This window comes from Mirounga leonina, unplaced genomic scaffold (assembly GCF_011800145.1).
Source record: "Mirounga leonina isolate KUSES-001 unplaced genomic scaffold, KU_Mleo_1.0 Mir_168, whole genome shotgun sequence".
NCBI lineage: Eukaryota > Metazoa > Chordata > Mammalia > Carnivora > Phocidae > Mirounga > Mirounga leonina.
This window is the reverse complement of record NW_023270426.1, coordinates 43,788,047-43,807,046: the sequence shown is the minus strand read 5'-3', so window position 1 is coordinate 43,807,046 and position 19,000 is coordinate 43,788,047. Positions and strand designations below refer to the sequence as shown.

The 19,000-nt window shown below is 43.3% G+C and overlaps 1 protein-coding gene and 1 pseudogene across 1 annotated transcript; one reads left to right on the top strand and one right to left on the bottom strand.

Annotated features, from left to right (window-relative positions):
- Nucleotides 1–1,315: 1,315 nt before the first annotated feature.
- On the bottom strand, nt 1,316–3,939 carry CARTPT (CART prepropeptide). The gene is made up of 3 exons (XM_035013888.1): nt 3,046–3,939; nt 2,544–2,627; nt 1,316–1,638 (listed from the first exon to the last, which is right to left on the bottom strand). Exons 1-3 carry the CDS (start codon nt 3,202–3,204, stop codon nt 1,531–1,533), a joined length of 351 nt encoding a protein of 116 aa, XP_034869779.1. The 5' UTR covers nt 3,205–3,939; the 3' UTR covers nt 1,316–1,530.
- Nucleotides 3,940–6,886: 2,947 nt separating this feature from the next.
- Nucleotides 6,887–15,755, top strand: LOC118017132 (annotated as a pseudogene).
- The last annotated feature ends 3,245 nt before the right edge of the window (nt 15,756–19,000 follow it).

Below are 19,000 nucleotides of genomic sequence, written 5' to 3'. Positions count from 1 at the left end.
CCAAGATGATTTCCATCATCTCTCCTGACCTCTGTTTCCTTCTCCAAAAAATGGCAATAGTATCTATCTTGGAAGAGTATTAAGGGAATGAGCCATGCTAATAGTAACAATGAAAATACTGCAAATAGCAATTATGTATGAGCATATTTTCTATCAGCATACTCTATCTCCCCAGGAAGCAGGGGAGGGATTTTCTTTCTTAATACTAATATTATGCAGGTGCCTCTTGAGTTTGCACTGGGAAACCATAAGCCCCTGTTTGTCTCCTGATGCTTCTTCTTACATGTTATTTACTCTGGTTTAAGCCCTTAGAAATGTGACCTTGGGTAAACACTCAGAAACATTTAAAGGCTACTAACCTTTAAGATTTTTATATTTCTTGAGTTGAATCTACCACCTATCAATTTTCATTTGTTCCCCTCGAGATAAAATCTTAAAAATATATAATCTTGGGAAAATTATTTATTTGACAGAGAGGGAGAGAACACAAGTAGGAGGAGAGGCAGAGGGAGAGGGAGAAGCAAGCTCCCCGCTGAGCAGGGAGTCTGCTATGGGACTCAATCCCAGGACCCTGGGATCATGACCTGAGCTGAAGGCAGACACTGAACAGACGGAGCCACCCAGTTGCCCCATACAAGATTGTATATAAGTAGTGGGAATAAGTGGGTCTCCCACCCTTAAAACACCTAATACAGCTATTTCCCATCCTTTGGACAAACAACAAGCCCCCAAAGAATCCATTTCTTATCAATGAATATTTTCTAATAAAGGAGTAGCCAAAACAAAAATCCCAATTTTTCAAACTGCTTTTAATGGAGCCTAAAGTCTGAAACAATTTCTCTTTTATTGTTCTCACTGTGAAAATTAAGGAGTCTACTAAAGGTTTTAATAAACACTATCACACACACACACACCCCACAGCAATCAAAGAAAAACAGTGCACAAAAGTTTGTGTGGCAAACTCCCAATTAACGATGAAAACTCCTTGGAGCCAAGGTGCTGTACTCCCAATAGGCTGCTATTTTTAAAATATTTCTCTTTGAAAACAACAGCATGATTAATTCCACCATTCTTACTTAAATTACTTATGACATAGAAACAATGATACAGTATGAGCAATTATTAAAAACACTTTATTATGTATAATTTGTACATGCTGCAATTTGTGTCATTTGGGGTCATCTTCCAGGTTGTGATGTCATCTACCAAGATTAACTAAATCTAATTTTCATCCGGCCACACCACATACAAAAATACAATTTTCAAAGCAGAAGTTCCCCTTCTTTACACAAAGAGTGTGTCAGATGAATAAGAAAAGAATACTTTGCACATGTATCAACACCATACAAGGCATTATCCTTCACACAGTAACATCTAATGTGTTCTTTTATTTGGGAACAGCAGGAAAAGAGCCCCTTAACCCTCAGAGGGAAATGCAAACTTTGTTGCTAAAGACGAACTCCAGAGATGAAGGTGTGGTCCTCTGGGGGAAGTAGAGGCAGTGGGGATTTATGGAGGCGGGTGGATGCCTCACAAGCACTTCAAAAGGAAAGAATTGCAGGTGGTTCCTCGGGGACAGTCGCACAGCTTCCCAATCCTCGCTCCTTTTCGCACTGCGCACCGCTCCCCAGCGTGGCACTGAAAACAACACAATGTGTGGTCTTCCCACAAAAGCAAACCCAGGCTCCCAACAGGCACATCTCCCCCATCAACACAATGTCTGCCTCTTAGGAGAGATAGATGGAACCTATCACTATCACCGGAGGTCTAAGTATGGTCAGACCTGAAACACAGCCTTAAAATTTCAGTGAGAACATAAAAAGAAAAAAACTTAAATTATTGAGCTCCTCCTACTTTATTCCACCTTTTATTTTGGGGGGAGGGGGTACATTTTCTAGCTCCCTTTGTTGTTTATCAAAAAGAAAATAATCAACCAGACATTTTTCTAAGAAATAAACAATAGACCTGTATTTTCTCACAGCCTCTGCTCCCTGCTTTCAGACTCCTCATCCCAAGGAAGAGGGGTGTGTGTGTGTGTGTGTGTGTGTGTGTGTGTGTGTGTGTGTGTGAGAGAGAGAGAGAGAGAGAGAGAGAGAACACGAGTGTGTGCATGTGTAATTCCCCAAGGAAAGTGACAAGCGGGGAATCAAGAATTTTGACCTTAAAACATAGATCAGAAAAACTGGCAGTGCTCCAGATGGCAAGAAAATTAGAGGAATAAGAACTGCGTAGATTTAAGGGCTCTTCCAATTCAGAGAATTTTTCATGAGAGGAAAAAGCTCATCTTCAAGAAATGCTCCTTTCCACACAGACCCAAGAGCTGGTTCCTGGCACCAGCTCTTGGATCCTCCGAAATGGCCATTCTACTCTTTGCCCTTAGAAACCAAGGTGTATGATTTGGCGGTGGAAAATAAAAGAGCCCACAAAATTCTGCAAACCTATTACCTGATTTAACTGCGTCCTAGGGAGGTCAATGTATAAGACTCAAGGTGGTATATTTCCTCTCAGAAAAACATGGGGAGAGGGTGATCCCAGAGCCTTACCATGGGGACTTGGCCATACTTCTTCTCATAGATCGGAATACTTTTAGTCTTGAGCTTCTTCAGGACTTCCTGTAGCGCTTCGATCTGCAACACATCGCCCCGGAGCCCGAAGTTGCTGCATTGGCTGCGAGCCCAACCCAGGTGCTCACTCCCAGCCCTAGTTACAAAGAGCCCGGGAACCACACGCATTCCACCCTGGGACTCCAAGGACAGAAAGGGACGTTCGAGGGGTATTAACTTAACGAGCACTGTCTCACATACTGACCGCAAGTCCCTTAGACGCTGAGGCTCCTGTTGCTCCGAGGGCCCGGGACAGGAGATTCACTCTACAAACTGCCTGAAGCAGTGGGCTCCAGACGATTTACAGATGTAAGCCTGGGCTTTACGCTCATCTCCCTGCACCCCGACTCTGGCAGTGGGGGTGGGGAAGGAGGGAAAGAAGATGGACGAATACAAAGGAAAGGACCGGGCGGCAGCCAAAGGGGATCCGGGAGATACCCACCAGCTCCTTCTCATGAGAGGCATCCTCCACGGCAGAGTAGATGTCCAGGGCTCGGGGCTGGAGCTCAGCGTCCTCCTGGGCCCCGGCGCCCAGCAGAGGTAGCAGCAAAAGCAGGGCGGCACCCAACAGGGCCAGCGGCCGAAGACGGGGGCTCTCCATGGTGCTGAAACTCGGAGCTGCTGTGGCACGCCACGCTCCCGCCTTTTATAGAGAGTCAGAGCCCGAGTGCAGGCAAGAGGGAGGGGGCGACGAAGGAAGTGCGTGGGGAGGAGGGTCCAGGTCAACCGTCTGTAGGCAGCGCTCCGCCACTGCTTGACATCAGTGCCCGCTGGACACCAGGCGCCCGCGAACGAAGCTCTGTGCACAGAGCTAGAGCAGCAGAGAACAGGGACCTTGCTCCCCAAGTGCTGTCAGCCCCGCGGCAAGTGACGCTCCCCTAGGGGCCAGAGCTGAAACGGAGGGGCGACAGCTGAGGGATGGAGGAGGAGGAGGGGGCTAGGAAATGGAAAATGCCTTCCAGCCAAGGCTCAGGCAGCAGAGTCCCTCCCCATTCCCTAGTAGCCGCAGCAGCAGCAAAGCAATCCACCTCACCAGCCCTGCCTTGCCTCTCACCCCAGCCCCACATGTGGCAGCAAGTAGGGGTGTTGCCTCCAGGCAGGCATGTTTGCTGAGCATTTTACTAGGCACTCTGCGGGGTAGGGGAGGCCAATATAGTAAACATAACAAAGAGAAATCATGGCCTTCCCCAGGATGAGCTCTTCATGGAATCTATGTGGTAATGAGAAAAGAAGGCAAACAGACTAACTCCAATTCAGAGGCAGTGTGGGGAGCAGAGAGAGCCCCATTCTGATTCCAGTCCTGGCTCCACCACTTACAAGCTGTGTGACTTTGGACAAAATAAATAACCTATCTGAGTATCTCTGTCTCTCTTTTGTAAAATTGGTATTTAAAAATGCACCTCACAAGTTATCAAAAGGAGGGAATGAGATTTAGTATGTAAAACTTCTGGCCCAGAGCACAATAAGCATTAAGCCTCCCTGCCTCTCTTTTTTGAACTGTGAGGCTGCCTAGGTAAGTGGCTGTGTGTAGTACCCCAGTTTTTCTTTAGGGCAAATTCACCATCCTCGGGATCCCCATTACCCACCACCCACTCCTGATATCCAAGAAGCCTGTCTAGAAAGAAAGCAAAGGGAGTGAAAAATCCAAGTCCCTGATTATAGAAATATCTCCAGAGATCAAAAGTCACTAATTAGCCAGGTCCTCAGTGACTGGGACAGACTGGTTTTTAAAAGGTCCTTCAGGGGTCCTTACCGCCTGAATGCAAACCAAAGTTCCTGTAGGTGAGGTGTTGGTTTTCCCTACTTAGACCTAGAGGCTTATCTTAATTGCCTGCCCACCTGGCTTCTTTCACCACACCTTTCTTTCAACCCCTTCTAGCCCCACTCACTTTTCTCCATCCCCATTACTACCACCCAGTTCTGGACAATTGCCCCAACCTACATTTTGCCTACCTCCAACTCCATCCCATCTTCTCTTGCCTTCCTCTAATCCATAACTCACGACAACCAGCCAGAGCATTTTTACCCTTAAAATACACTGATGGCTTCCCATCTTCCTAAGCACTAAATCTAAATTCTTCATCCTGACTTACAAAGTACTACATGAGGGCGCCTGGGTGGCTCAGTTGGTTGAGTGACTGCCTTCGGCTCAGGTCATGATCCTGGAGTCCCGGGATCGAGTCCCACATCGGGCTCCCTGCTCAGCGGGGGGTCTGCTTCTCCCTCTGACCCTCTTCCCTCTCTTGCTGTCTCTCATTCTCTCTCTCTCAAATAAATAAAATCTTTAAAAAAAAAAAAAGTACTACATGATCTGTACCTCCTTCCACTTTCGAGTCCTACCATTCTGCCCCAGGCCCCTCCACTCCAGCCTCAGCAGCCCTCTTTTTGGTCCTCTAACAGATCAAGCTCATTCCCATTTTGAGGCTTTTGCTTCTTAGCTTACCTGGAAAGGTCACCCTGCATTTCTAAATAGTTGACTGCTCCTTATCATTTAAATCTCAGTTCAAATATCCTTGACCACCCAATCTAGAGTATCCACCAATTTATTATCCCACAGATTTATTGCTTGGCAGGTGATATGGGTCACTGGAATAGTTAATACATAATATGTGTCTGCTTATTTCATTTATCAAGTATTTAATTGTTACTCAAATGCACCCTGGAAAGCAATTCAAGAAGTAATCTCTCTCCTGATGAGTAGCACACAAATTAGCAGCATCAAAATATTTTTCCTTAAGATCAATCTAACTTGAAAATTAATCTAATACCTCCCTCAGGTCTGCCTTTTACACATACCTTTAGATTCTATACAACAAAACTTTAGTGGCAGCACATTTTACTTTTTAAAACTTACGGAGACATATTGGCACTCATTGTAAAATGATCTCCAGCAATAAAAGCATTCTAAACTCCAGAAGGAAAATAGCCCTAAATAAGGTTTTAGTTCATGCTTCCACAAAGATGGGGATATTCCCAATGCAATAATTTCTCTCATACTGTGTTCTACCCAGACACAAATAATAACTTTCCTTTTGTGCTACTTCTATTGAAAAATACTCAAAGGTTCAAATCCTACTGATGTAAGATTGGTGCTCATCTTCATGTAAGCAGGATATTACATTTAGTTGACAGGTTTGGAAAGGGACCCTTAGACAATCCTGTGAAGCAAACCAGGGGTATCTTGGTCAATTAGATATCACAATGCTATTTTCATCTCTGAACAGAATTATTTGATAACCTGTCTTTAGGAAGCATGTGGTACAGTAAGACATAGGCCATTTTCCTCTTGAGACAACTTTTGTAAGTGTGAGATGTCCTACAGTTCTTACATCATGCACTGTGAGGAGAATTTATATATTCTTGCTAATTTACAATGACTCCATTAGAAAAGAAAAAAGTCCACCTTTGATGCCCCCAAGCAAGTAAAGAAAAATTTGTAATTGGATTTAGTTACTATTTCTCATCTCAGATATAGAAAAAGGAAGCAGATCATCTCACAGAATAGAAGCAGTGACCAGTTTGTATCCACGGAGATTTACTGCAGACAAACCTCTCAACCACTCTCCCTAAGATAAACTAAGATTCTAGTACTTTTCTCTCCCTCCCTTCTTCAAATTTTGAGTCATTCCTTTTCCTGTATGGACCAAAATAACACTTGGTCTTTTGGATTGTCATATTGTTCAAATACCAAACTACTTTGTTATCTATTAACCACCTTTCCATCCTTCTGCCCACCAAGTCTTGTTCAACAGTAAAACTTCCTCAGTTTTGGCCAGGAAAACAAAAGCAAAAATAAACAATTGGGACTGTATCGAAATAAAAAGCTTCTGCACAGCAAAGGAAACAATCAACAAAACTAAAAGACAACCTACGGAATGTGAGAAGATATTTGCAAATGATATGTTTGATAAAGGGTTAGGATCCAAAATATAAAAAGAAGTGATACAACTCAACACCCAAAAAACAAATAACTCAATTTAAAAATATGAAGACATGAACAGGTATTTCTCCAAAGAAGAAATACAGAAGGCCAACAGATACATGAAAAGATGTTCAACATCACTCATCACCAGGGAAGTGCAAATCAAAACCACAATGAGATATCACCTCATACCTGTCAGAATAGCTAAAATCAAAAACACAGGAAACAACAAGTATGGGGCAAGGATGTGGAGAAAAAGGAACCCTCTTGCACTGTTGGTAGGAATGCAAACTGGTACAGCCACTGTGGAAAACAGTATGGAGGCTCCTCAAAAAGTTAAAAATACTTTCCTTTTATCAATATGGCGGCAGCCAAAAGTAGACTTAGGCTTCAGAAGAGGCTTGCTTCCAGTGTCCTCCGCTGTGGCAAAAAGAAGGTCTGTTTGGACCCCAGTGAAATCACCAATGCCAACTCCCATCAGTAGATCCAGAAACTGATCAAGGATGGGCTGATCATCCAGAAGACTGTGACTATTCATTCCCAGGCTCAAGTACCAGAAAATCACCTTGGCCTGCCACAAGGGTAGGCATATGGGCATCGGTAAGAGAAAAGGTACTGCCAAGACTCAAATGCCTGAGAAGATGACCTGGATGAGGAGGATGAGAATTCTGTGTGGCTGCTCAGTTAATACCTCGAATCTAAGAAGATTTACCGCCCCATGTATCACAGCCTGTACCCGAAAGTGAAGGGTAACCTGTTGAAAAACAAGTGTATTTTCATCAAACACATCCACGAACTGAGGCAGACAAGGCGCACAAGAAGCTTCTGGCCCACAGATCTAAGACCAAGGAAGCATACAAGCACCGTGAAGAGCTGCTCCAGGCCAAGGAGGAGGAAATCATCAAGACTCTATCCAAGGGCGCCTGGGTGGCTCAGTTGGTTAAGCGACTGCCTTCAGCTCAGGTCATGATCCCAGGGTCCTGGGATCGAGTCCCGCATCGGGCTCCCTGCTCTGCGGGGAGCCTGCTTCTCCCTCTCCCACTCCCCCTGCTTGTGTTCCCTCTCTCGCTGTGTCTCTTTCTGTCAAATAAATAAATAAAATCTTTATTAAAAAAAAAAAAAGACTCTATCCAAGGAGGAAGAGACCACTCTTTTGTCTGTACACAGTGGCCTCAGCAATTACACAGATCAGTTACTCAATAAAGCAAACCTTTATCTGCCTCAAAAAAATTAAAAATAGGGCACCTGGGTGGCTCAGTCAGTTAAGTGTCTGCCTTCAGCTCAGGTCATGATCGCGGGGTCCTGGGATCAAGTCCTGTATCGGGCTCCCTGCTCCTTGGGGAGCCTGCTTCTCCCTCTGCCTCTACCTCTCTCTCTCTCTCTCATGAATAAATAAAATCTTTAAAAAAATAAAAATGGGGCACCTGGGTGGCTCAGTCATTAAGCGTCTGCCTTCAGCTCAGGTCATGATCCCAGGGTCCTGGGATCAAGCCCTGCATCAGGCTCCCTGTTCAGCAGGAAGCCTGCTTCTCCCTCTCCCACTCCCCCTGCTTGTGTTCCTACTCTCACTCTCTCTCTGTGTCAAATAAATAAATAAAATCTTAAAAATTAATTAATTAATTTAAAAAATGGAATTACCATATGATCCAGTAATTTAACTACTGGGTATTTACAGAAAGAAAACAAAAACACTAATTTGAAAAGCTATATGTGCCCCTGTTTATTGCAGCATTATTTACAATCGCCGAAATATGGAAGGAGCCCAAGTGTCTATTCCTAGATGAATGGATAAAGAAGATGTGACACACACACACACACACATAGTAGAATATCACTCAGCCATAAAAAAGAATGAAATCTTGCCATTTGCAACAACATGCCTGGATCTGGAGAGTATAAAGCTAAGTGAAATAGGTCAGTCAGAGAAAGTCAAATACCTTATGATTTCACTTATATGTGGAATTTAAGAAACAAAACAAGCAAGCAAAAGAAAAAAGAGACAAAAAGAAAAAACAAGCAAAAGAAAAAAGAGACAGACTCTTAACTATAGAGAACAAAATGACAGTTACCAGAGGGGAGGTGCTTGGGTGGGGTGCCTAAAATAGGTGAAGGGGATTGAAAGTACACTTACCATGATAAGCACTGAGTAATGTATGGAACTGTTGAATCACTACATTACACACATGAAACTAATATAATGCTGTATATTAACCATACTGGAATTAAACTTTTTAAAAAACTTCCTCAGTTCCATTGACTTCTTATTTTAAAGTGTTTCTCTTTACTTGTGTTCACTGCACTTTCCTCCAGGTTAAACATAGCTTTATTTTCTTTGGTACACATTAATAATCTCTTAGTGGCACACTTTTCATTTCTACATTCCACCTGCCCTGTCTCCAGAAGAGAAATGATTGACATTCATCTTCTATTTACTGACTTTCAATCCATAGTCTTTCAAAGGAACTGATGCTCCTTCTGTTCTAACCAAACATCTTTATCACTATTTGGAAGAAAATAATCTGCAAATAAAGGACACTTGGGGTTGATGCTCAACTGGGAGGTGCTGGATATGTAGGAAAGACTATGTGCTTTACAGACAGCCCTTGAAGGAACAAAGCAGAGAAATTAGACAAAGCTTTCCACTAATTTTTTAAAGATTTTGATTTAAAAACTTTCAATTTCAGGGTGCCTGGGTGGGTCAGCCGGCTAAGCACCTAACTCTTGATCTCAGCCCAGGTCTTGATCTTGGGGTTGTGAGTTCAAACCTCATGTTGGGGGGCGCCTGGGTGGCTCAGTCGTTAAGCATCTGCCTTCGGCTCAGGTCATGATCCCAGGGTCCTGGGATCGAGCCCCGCATCGGGCTCCCTGCTCGGCGGGAAGCCTGCTTCTCCCTCTCCCCTCCCCCTGTTTGTGTTCCCTCTCTCGCTGTGTCTCTCTCTGTCAAATAAATAAATAAAATCTTTAAAAAAAAAAAAAAAAGCAAACCTCATGTTGGGCTCCATGCTGGGTTGGAGCTTACTTAAAACAACAACAAAAAACAACTTTCAATTTCAAGGCTTTCAATTTTTTAAAAATCTCAATGTTCAATATGTTCACAGCACTGCTAAGTACTATGAGGACTGTGGAGATAAAAAAAGACACAGTTCTTGCCCTTGATTTTTGAGTCTGATCATACCCATAAATACCTAGAATATAACATCTCAGTGAGGTAATCGTCCTAATAGAGGTAGGGAAGCCCCAAGAAGTCAGAAATTAATTCCCACTAGTGAGAGGAAACTTCATGAAAAAATGGTATTTGAGCCTCTGGGTCTTAGAGGGTGGGAAGAATTTCAACAGTAAACATCCCACTCTGGATGTATGCTAAGTCATGGAGACAAGGACATCTGGGGAAACTGAGTGGCCTGGGATGCTGGAGGGTACGGTACATAGACCATGTAAAAGGTGGGATAACAAGACTGGAAGAGGGAGTAGTAGAGCATAAAAGGGAAATTCAGAGCAGCAACAGATCATTCCAAATTTGGCTCCAATGAGCAAGAAGTAGAAGCATAGGTGAACCCAAAGGATTCCATCTTTAAAGTAGTAATGCTAAAAGCAAGCTTTTTTATCTAAAGGTGTAGCCTAATAAAAGTAGCCCATGTCAGATATAGGGAAGTATCAGTAATGAAAATATACTTGCCCCAGGACAAAGAAATCTTTGTCTTGTTTCTTTCGCACAGCACACCTGGAGTGCAGCAGAAGGAATGGCACACCTAGCTCACACTTCCTATGCCACAGGTGTCCCATCTCCTCTAACTTTTCTGGATCCAGAGCTCCTAAGCTTGTAGGAAGTGTAGAATTAGTACTGAAACAGCAGACCAGGATGCCCTAAGAGATGAACTATATGACTTAACAGAGAAAAACTTGAATCCTTCAATGACTGCTCATTGCCTACAATTTCAAGTTAACTTCTCCGCATGGTGTCAAAGTTTCTGTTTGATCTTGGCCCGTATTTCCAATCTCCTTTTCCTCCACTCTCAACCAGTTCTAGCAGATAGCTTCTATTTTATTTAGCAGATACACCATACTTATTTCTCACTTTTGCACTGAATAAGAGGAATAGACTAGGTTAAAACAGATTTCTCACTCATCTTACATGTGTATCAGGGTTAATGAAGTACTGTGTTCATCGTGGTCACTCAGGGACGAAGAATGACAGAATAATCACCAGGCCTGACATTGCTCGTTGTGTTCTGGGAAGAGCTCTAGAAAGTCTTGAACAAGCTATTAAAAGCTTTGGCCCAGGAGTCATATTTCACTGGTTTCCAACTCAGCCTGAAGAACTAGTCAAATGGCTCAACCAAAGTAAAAAGGAGTGTAGTGTTACCATGCCTAGAATGCACTGACTACCACGTGCACTCTGCATGTTCATACCTCTGCCTTTGTCCATGCCCTTCTCTATGCCTGGAACATCCTCCCATGCCTTGAACATCTAAAAAGCTCATGTTTCAAGACCTATCTTATCTGACACCTTCTTCATCCACTGGTCATCATACCACCAGGTTTACCTTGCCTTTGTTTCCATAAACCTTTATACATGTATTCATTAAAACACCCAACATGCATTATATTATATTATCATATGTCTATCTCACTAGCTAGACAAAGAAACCCTCGATGGCAAAGAATACATCTAATCACCTTGGTACTCCCAGTATTTAGCATGGTACCTGATACACAGATGAGGAAGAGAAAGTTAGGTGCTATGAAATGAAAGATAATACTCAGACACTAATTCGGTGACCATGCAATCATTTACACAATTTATTACAGAAGACGTTTATTGAGCAATTTAAAAGCACTGCCAATTTACTATCCGAAAGCACCATTATTATCCTCTCATCAGGGAAAAAGTATGCCAGAGAGGGATAAATTTTTTTCACAGGTAGTCAATTTCAGAAGTAGGATTTCTGGGGTACAGACTCTGGCCTCTCTCAACATTTCCTCCAACAATAAGGGCATTTCAGTTGCAAAAAGGAAAATTTACACCAAGTACAAAACATGTTCTGTCACTAGGAAGAAGGGTATTGTCTCCATAACCTTGTCGTGGACTTCTTCAGTCGTTTTCCCACATACTCCCTATGGAGCAATATGGAAAAAAACTGGGATAAGATCAAATCCTAAAGAATCTTGGGAAGTATAAAACCTCTTTCTGATCAGCAGTCTCCGGACATGGACAGGACTCCTATGCTGGGTAGGGTTTGGCTTTGATGGCATCTAAGGTCACTTTTACAGTAATGATTCTGGGACTCTTCTATGCCTCCTTGAGAACTCATTGAAGTGAAATCTATTTCTTTTGACATAAACTATAACCTCAGGAGAAAAAGAATACCATCTGGCATGATCCAAAGAGGCAGGGCCTAAGGGCAAAAGTATATTTTATAGGAAAATGGATCCTGAACATGTCCCTCCTTTATTCTTTAGGTAACCTGCAGCCCTGATATCTCTCTACTGTGCATCAGCAGAAGTTTAATCTGGTTCTGTTTTTACAAAAGATCCATCATGTTGGCCTGGCTTACCAGCTAAGTCAGGCCCAACTTTTCCTGCTCTGCAAGCTAGATGTATTGACATTCAGATCTGTGTACTTCCCATTAAACTGCCTCTATAAATCCAGCCTGGTAAGGCCTCTGAGATGGATGGGTCAGCAATCATTCCTTAAGCTCCCCTAATATTTTGGAAAGCCATAGGGACTATGGTTATTACTCAGGAAGGTGAGATTAGAGTGCAACTTTGAGAAGAGTGAAGCCCAGAGAATGGCAGGTTTGCCCAAGGTCATGTGTCAAGCTTTCCTCTCCTATTAATGGACTACAGAAAAACAGGTGTTTGGAAACCCAGTTTAACTTTATGAATGGGAGTATAGACAAGTGAAGCTCTTATATTTCTATACAGAAGAAGCTTAAAGATCTTAGGGAAGGCAATCTCATCAGAAGAGGGGTACAGAGTGGGGGATGTCTTAAAGCTGCATTTACCATAGAGAGTTCACTGATTTATGGGGATCTTAGAGAGAAAACAATGGAGATTATGGGAATACTTTTTAAAAATCCTCAGTTTTCCTCAGGGCCTAACACTCCCTTCATTTTCTACCCTTCTCTGGGAAACACGGCTCTTCAATCATACTCTGCTCTCAGACAGGTTCCAGGGCCTCTGTTCACCTGAGGCTGTGATGTACATCATGGCAGTTTGGGTCTCCTCCACCCCTGAACCACTGTCCGATGGTCTATGTTATAATGTGTTACTGTTCACAAGCATCTGGTGGCCCTCCCTGGAGGAGGATTATACTTTGGACTCCCACAAAAGTGTATGCTTTTCAACTTCTGTGTGACCCTGTGACTCACTTTGACCAATGAAATACAAGCAAAAGTAGGAGGCACTGTTTTCATGGTGAAGCTTTAAAAACCAGTTCATACTTTGCCCTGCTTTCTTTTTCCCTCTTCCATGCTGATTGGCAATGTTCCAGATAGAGGCAGCTCTGTGAGCCTGTGTTATGGAAAGTTCTGGAGGGAAGAAAATGTTGAGCAGAGCTACAACCAGCCTTCATGGACATACCATGTGAGTGAGGAATAAACTTTGTGGATTTAAGCCACTGCGCCTTTGGGGTCATTTGTCACTGCAGCGTAATTTAGCTTTATCAGGCCAACTCAGATATATAGATTACCATACCCACCAACCCATCTCATAGATAGTACTAGTTATCTATGCTGCATAACACATTACCCCAACATTTAGTGGCTGAAGACAACATGTCTTTATCATCTCACCATTTCTGTGGGTCAAGAATCCAGGCATGGCTTAGCTAGATCATCTCTTTCAGCATCAGCACAAGACTATAATCAGAAGGTGTGATCATAAGGTGTAAGATGACTGGGGCTGCAGTCAACACAAGGTCCAACTGAAGCAGGATCCACCTCCAAGATAACTCAGTGGGTATTGGCAAGGTGTCAGAGAAGTAACCTCTCATCACTTTTGCCATATTCTATTCACTGGATCCTGCCCACACTAAAGGGCAAGCAATGACATAAGGCATGAATATCAGGAGGCAGGGATTAATGGGAATGTATTAGAAACTGTATCACAATGATTGCCAAAAAAAAGTAAAATTAAATGAACAAGCATTGAGCAAGAACCTAAGCTTGAGTGGTGAGACAAGAAAGAGAACTGTGGAATTTTATCACCGCGGCTCTGAAGCCCAGGAATGTTAACCATCTTGCCTAGGATATGTGGTTAGCAGTAAAGCCAGAATGAAAATTCAGATCAGCACTCTTTCTACTAGACAGTCGTAAGTGAAAAATTAAATAGCAATACAAGACAAATTGCATTCAACTGAAACAGAAGCTAGGCCATCAGTTGCTAACTGAATTGTCACATAAATCATCCAGATAATGAGTGAATTAAAAGTGCAGAAAGACAAGCTCTTTAGGCTAGGGGCAATCAAAGGTAGGTCATAATATGAGCTAGACTTTGAAGGGTAGAATTGTTTGAGCAGAAAAGAAGGGAAAAGTGTTCTTGGCAAGTAAATGGCCAAGCTGGGAGTTCTTCAGGGGAACCCTTGGGCATCACACAGAAATGCTGACATCTCTACTTTTTCTGTCTTCAGCCTTAACTCATCAGGTGACAGGTATTTTTCCAAACAGACTATCTCTGGAACATTGTGCGTCAGAGGTGAGGCCACATAGAGAGAACCTTCAATTTACTCTTAGGTAAGTGGTACCCAACCTCAGGAAAAAGGATCAGAATCAACTAGAAATTTTTGCTTGGGAAACTATGTATGCTTATACCCCCCCAAAACCTGAGGCACCAGAATGTCTGTGGAGGGGGGCAGGGGAGCTCAGGTAGCTTGAAAAAGTCATCCCAAGTGATTCTGATATAACCCCCTGGTTAGAGAGTACAGCTGCGGGGCTTTTTGCATCATCTGGTGAGGTCTCAGGGTGTACACTTTGCCCTACAAAGAACTGCAAGGCCAGGTCTTTTCAGGATGCCAATACCCTCCCTCATAAAACATGAACAGCTCGATAGCTGAACCAGGATGGATTGATGTCCCCTCAATTAAGGGCTTTCCAAGAGTGCTTGATGTACAAGGATAAGCCCCCAAAACAGTAACCTTAATAGTAATTTAACTTTGGTGAAAGATTCATTTTTACCCACCTTGGATAGATATTATATTTCCCATTCTATAGGTGATAAAACTGATAATTTAAATAACTGGATCCAGGTCTGCAGGCCAGTGGGAAGGAAGTTGGGCCAAATTGTTTACTTTATCAAGTTTATCATTGTTTGAGAAAAGGAGGTGTGAAAAGAGGGAGCAAAATAGAAAACAGAACAAAATCTAAAAAATTTTTCAAGTATCATAAAAAGATATGATGTCAAAATCCCTATGGTTCCCTGACAAACCATGTCCATTTTTATTGGAAACTGCAAAAATGTCAGGCTGAGTCTCCAAGTGCAAGCTTTGACCTTCCCAATGTGAATGGAACTCTGTTTCATGAGGCAGACCATCAACTTTGCACTGAGGTCCTCCTGTATGCCCCGCCAAAGCTCTCCCAGGAAATCGAAGAGGCCTGTAAGGGTGCTTTGGCTAATGGAAGAACAAAGATCTCACCCTGTGCAGACACAAACCTACCATGCTTCACTGACAAGAAGAGACCCTGACAAGGCATAGCTATTAGCATTTATAATGCATCTTGCCCAGATGCAAATGTCATTTTCTGCCATTTGCACTGCTGACCAGGGTCGCCCCGGACGAAGGCATTGCTGATGGACACAGCCTTTACCCCGTGCCCTGTAGGGGGTTTGGAATGGACTGTAACTGTAGCTTTGCCCATGGCAGCCGTCAGATACCCACAGAGACCAATCTCTCCCAGTGCTTGCTAATGAAATTTCTCCTCGGGAGATGAAAAAGTCTTCAAATGAACCTGTCAAGTTTGTTTTATTTTTTTTTTTTATCATTATATTTTCTTTCTAGAGCAAGGGTGTACAAAAAAGAGCAAGTAGCCTCCAGATGCCATCACCTGTTTCGCAGGAATCTTAAAATTTGCCGTATGATAATCTAGAGGTCCAAGCATTTCAAAGGGAAACTTTGAAGTAATGCTTTGTTCCTTTCTTGTCTATTCTTTCTCCAGGATTCTGCAAAAACACATCTTAGCTCCAGAGGTGTGGACATAGAAGTCCTAAAAGCCCAGTTACATGGGAGTAAATAAGGGTAAGTGAAGGGGCTGCCCAAAAGGGGCTAGGAGACTGGTGGAAACCAATTTTGCATTCAAGACTTCATAGCCCATTTCTCTGACAGAGACCCAAGGTTCTAGTGTTATTTACGTGGAAACCCTAAATGAAGTTTCTTAACTGGGCTGCACATTAGAACCACTTTGGGAACTTTTCAAACAATACCCAGCATCAGCGATTCTGATTCAGTTGTCTGGGGGTAGTGCCCAGGCAATGTCCTTTCAAAGCTCCCCAGGTGGAAGATGGAAGGCTCTCACTCTCCATGAGAGAAAGGCCCACCTGGGGCCTAATGCACTGAACTGAGCATTTGGATCTGTTTCCTTTGTTCTAGCCTAGTGGTTGTAAATGCAGCTATCTATGGGGGCCAGCAAGTAAGGTAAGGCCCAGATACAAGGCAACAGACAGTGGTAGAGCGTCTAGCTTTTCAAGAGGAGATAAAAATTTGGATTTTTACATGAAACTTCCTGATTTTAAAATGTTGACAACTGATTTTAAAATGGAACTCTTTGAAGGTGCGTAAGGCAGGAGCCTTGGTTTCCACCCACAGCATTTCCTACACTGGGTCCTCAGGTGACCTGGGGCGGGGGGGGGGGGGATCTCTTTCTTTCTGGGATCAACTAGCAAAACTGAAAAAAGAAAGCACATCTGCAGAGCTTGAATTCATGTCCTGGTAAACACTAGCCTCCTGTCAGCTGGCCTTCATCATCATTTATACATGAGTCTTTTTTTTTTTTTTAAGATTTTATTTATTTGAGAGTGAGAGAGAGAGAGAATGAGAGAGAGAACACGAGAGGGGGTAAGGTCAGAGGGAGAAGCAGACTCCCCGCCGAACAGGGAGCCCGATGTGGGACTCGATCCCGGGACTCCAGGATCATGACCCGAGCCGAAGGCAGTCGCTTAACCAACTGAGCCACCCAGGCGCCCCTATATATGAGTCTTTAACTGACAGACTTGGGTTGTAGGGAGGGCAAGGGAAATCCCTATGAATAAGATGGGTGACCCTGACCCTGAGAGGCTTCACTAGACCTTAGACAAGAATGTGCCACTGGGAGGGGCACCTGGGGGGCTTAGTTGGTTGGGCATCTGCCTTCGGCTCAGGTCATAATCCCAGAGTCCTGGGATGGAGTCTCAGATTCCCTGCTTCTCCCTCTGCCTGCCGCTCCCCCTGCTTGTGCTCTCTCAATCTATCTGTCTCTTTCTCCCTCTCTCAAGTAAATAAAGTCTTTTTTTTTTTTAAAGTGAGCCACTGGGTCCAGGACTTTGGAGGCAACTCAACAAAAATAAGGAGGGGAATAAGCGAACCCTCAAAAGATCATTGTTGAGGCTTTTTGTTAAGATCACCAATCAGGAAGTATGGTGTACGGAAAAGAGCAAAGGCACTGAAGCCAGACACTCACCTGCTGACAGGTGCAACCCCCTGTCCTGGCGAAGCACACCATCTTCCAAGCCCCGGATTCTACATCCATCAAACGGACATGAAAATACCTTCCCCATAAACACAGTATGGGGGTTCCAAAAATAAATAAATAAACAAAACTACCCTATGACCTAGTAATTGCCCTACTGGGTATTTAACCAAAGAATACAAAAACACTAATTCAAAAAGATATATGCACCCCTCTGTTTACTGCAGCCTTATCTACAATAGCCAAATTATGGAAGCAGCCCAAGGGGCCATCTATAAATGAAGAGATAAAGAAGATGTGGTGTACACACACACAGGAATATTATTCAGCCATAAAAATGAATGAAATCTTGCCATTTGCAACAAAACATGGATAGAGCTAAAGAGTATAAGGCTAAGCTAAATAAGTCAGTCAGAGAAAGACAAATACTGTATGATTTCACTCACAGGTGGAATTTAAGAAACAAAAAAGCAAAGGGAAAAGAGAGACAAACCAAGAAACAGACTTTTAACTCTAGAGAACAAACTGATGGTTACCAGAGGGGAGGTGGGTGGGGGGATGGATGAAATAGGTGATGGGGATAAAGAGTACACTTATCTTGATGAGCACTGAGTAATGTATACAATTGTGGTGGGTTTTTTTTTTTAAGACTGTTTATTTGAGATAGAGAGTTAGAGAGAGAGCATGCACGGGGGGCAGAGGGAGAGAGAGAAGAAAACTCCCCAGTGAGCATGGAGCCGACATGGGGCTCAATCCCAGGACCCCGGGATCATGACCTGAGCCAAAGGCAGACAGACGCTTAACCAACTGAGCCACCCAGGCGCCCCTGTATACAATTGTTGAATGACTATACTGTACACCTGAAACTCGTAGAACACTGTACGTTAAGTATACTGGAATTAAAATTTAAAACTTAGTTAAAAAAAAAAAAAAACCTTCCCCATAGAGTTGGAATGGTGAGACAGGATGAACCTGAAGCACCCAACACATGGAATGCACTAAATTCCCAATCAGAAAAGGCATCCGTTTTCATGCCTTGATAATCGAATTAAAACATCTCAGAATTCCTACCGTTGAAAGTTCTTCCAAGTAGATGATTTAGTTCTAAATTCCCTTTGTTTATCTGCAAGAGCAGCAAGCACACTTTCCTTCCACATGTGTGAACACAGGTGACAAATGCCTCCTTCCATCAGAGCTCTTCCTTCCTTCCAGGATTTCAGTACGTGGTCCCTGTCACCCTCTGAATTCTGCCCACCCTTCCACAATACTTCAAGTATTTCATAGTACTACTGTATCACCTGCCACTCAGCATGTCACAGTGTAGAAACACCATGACAGAGTGGTCTGCATACGGTCACCTGACATAGTTACCCCTGGGGCAGAGGCTACATGTTATGCATCTTTTCACCTTCTTTAAATATAGAAACGTCACCCAGGAGACCAAAATGTCACTCAAGGCACTTTCTCCCAGCCTCTTTCTCTTGCCTCCAGCATCTGCTGCCAGTTCTGAAATCACCTTTCCCATCTCGGTGAGCTTTGCACTCTAAAAAGTAGCTACAGTCCTGGCTTACCTTCCTCCACATCATCTGTCTATATTCAATTTAATTCCACAAACATGCAGAGACTTCTATCTCCAACCACTCTACTAAGGCCCTGAGGAGGAAGAACTGAGCAATACACAGCCCTTTGCCGGAGCTTCCCACAGTATTCAGGTTGTATATCAAGTTTGCTTGAAGGGATGATGACAGCCCATCCATGGTTAGGCTGCTTTTTATTAATATTTCTCTGTTCTGCATCTTTTTACCAAGACATCCACC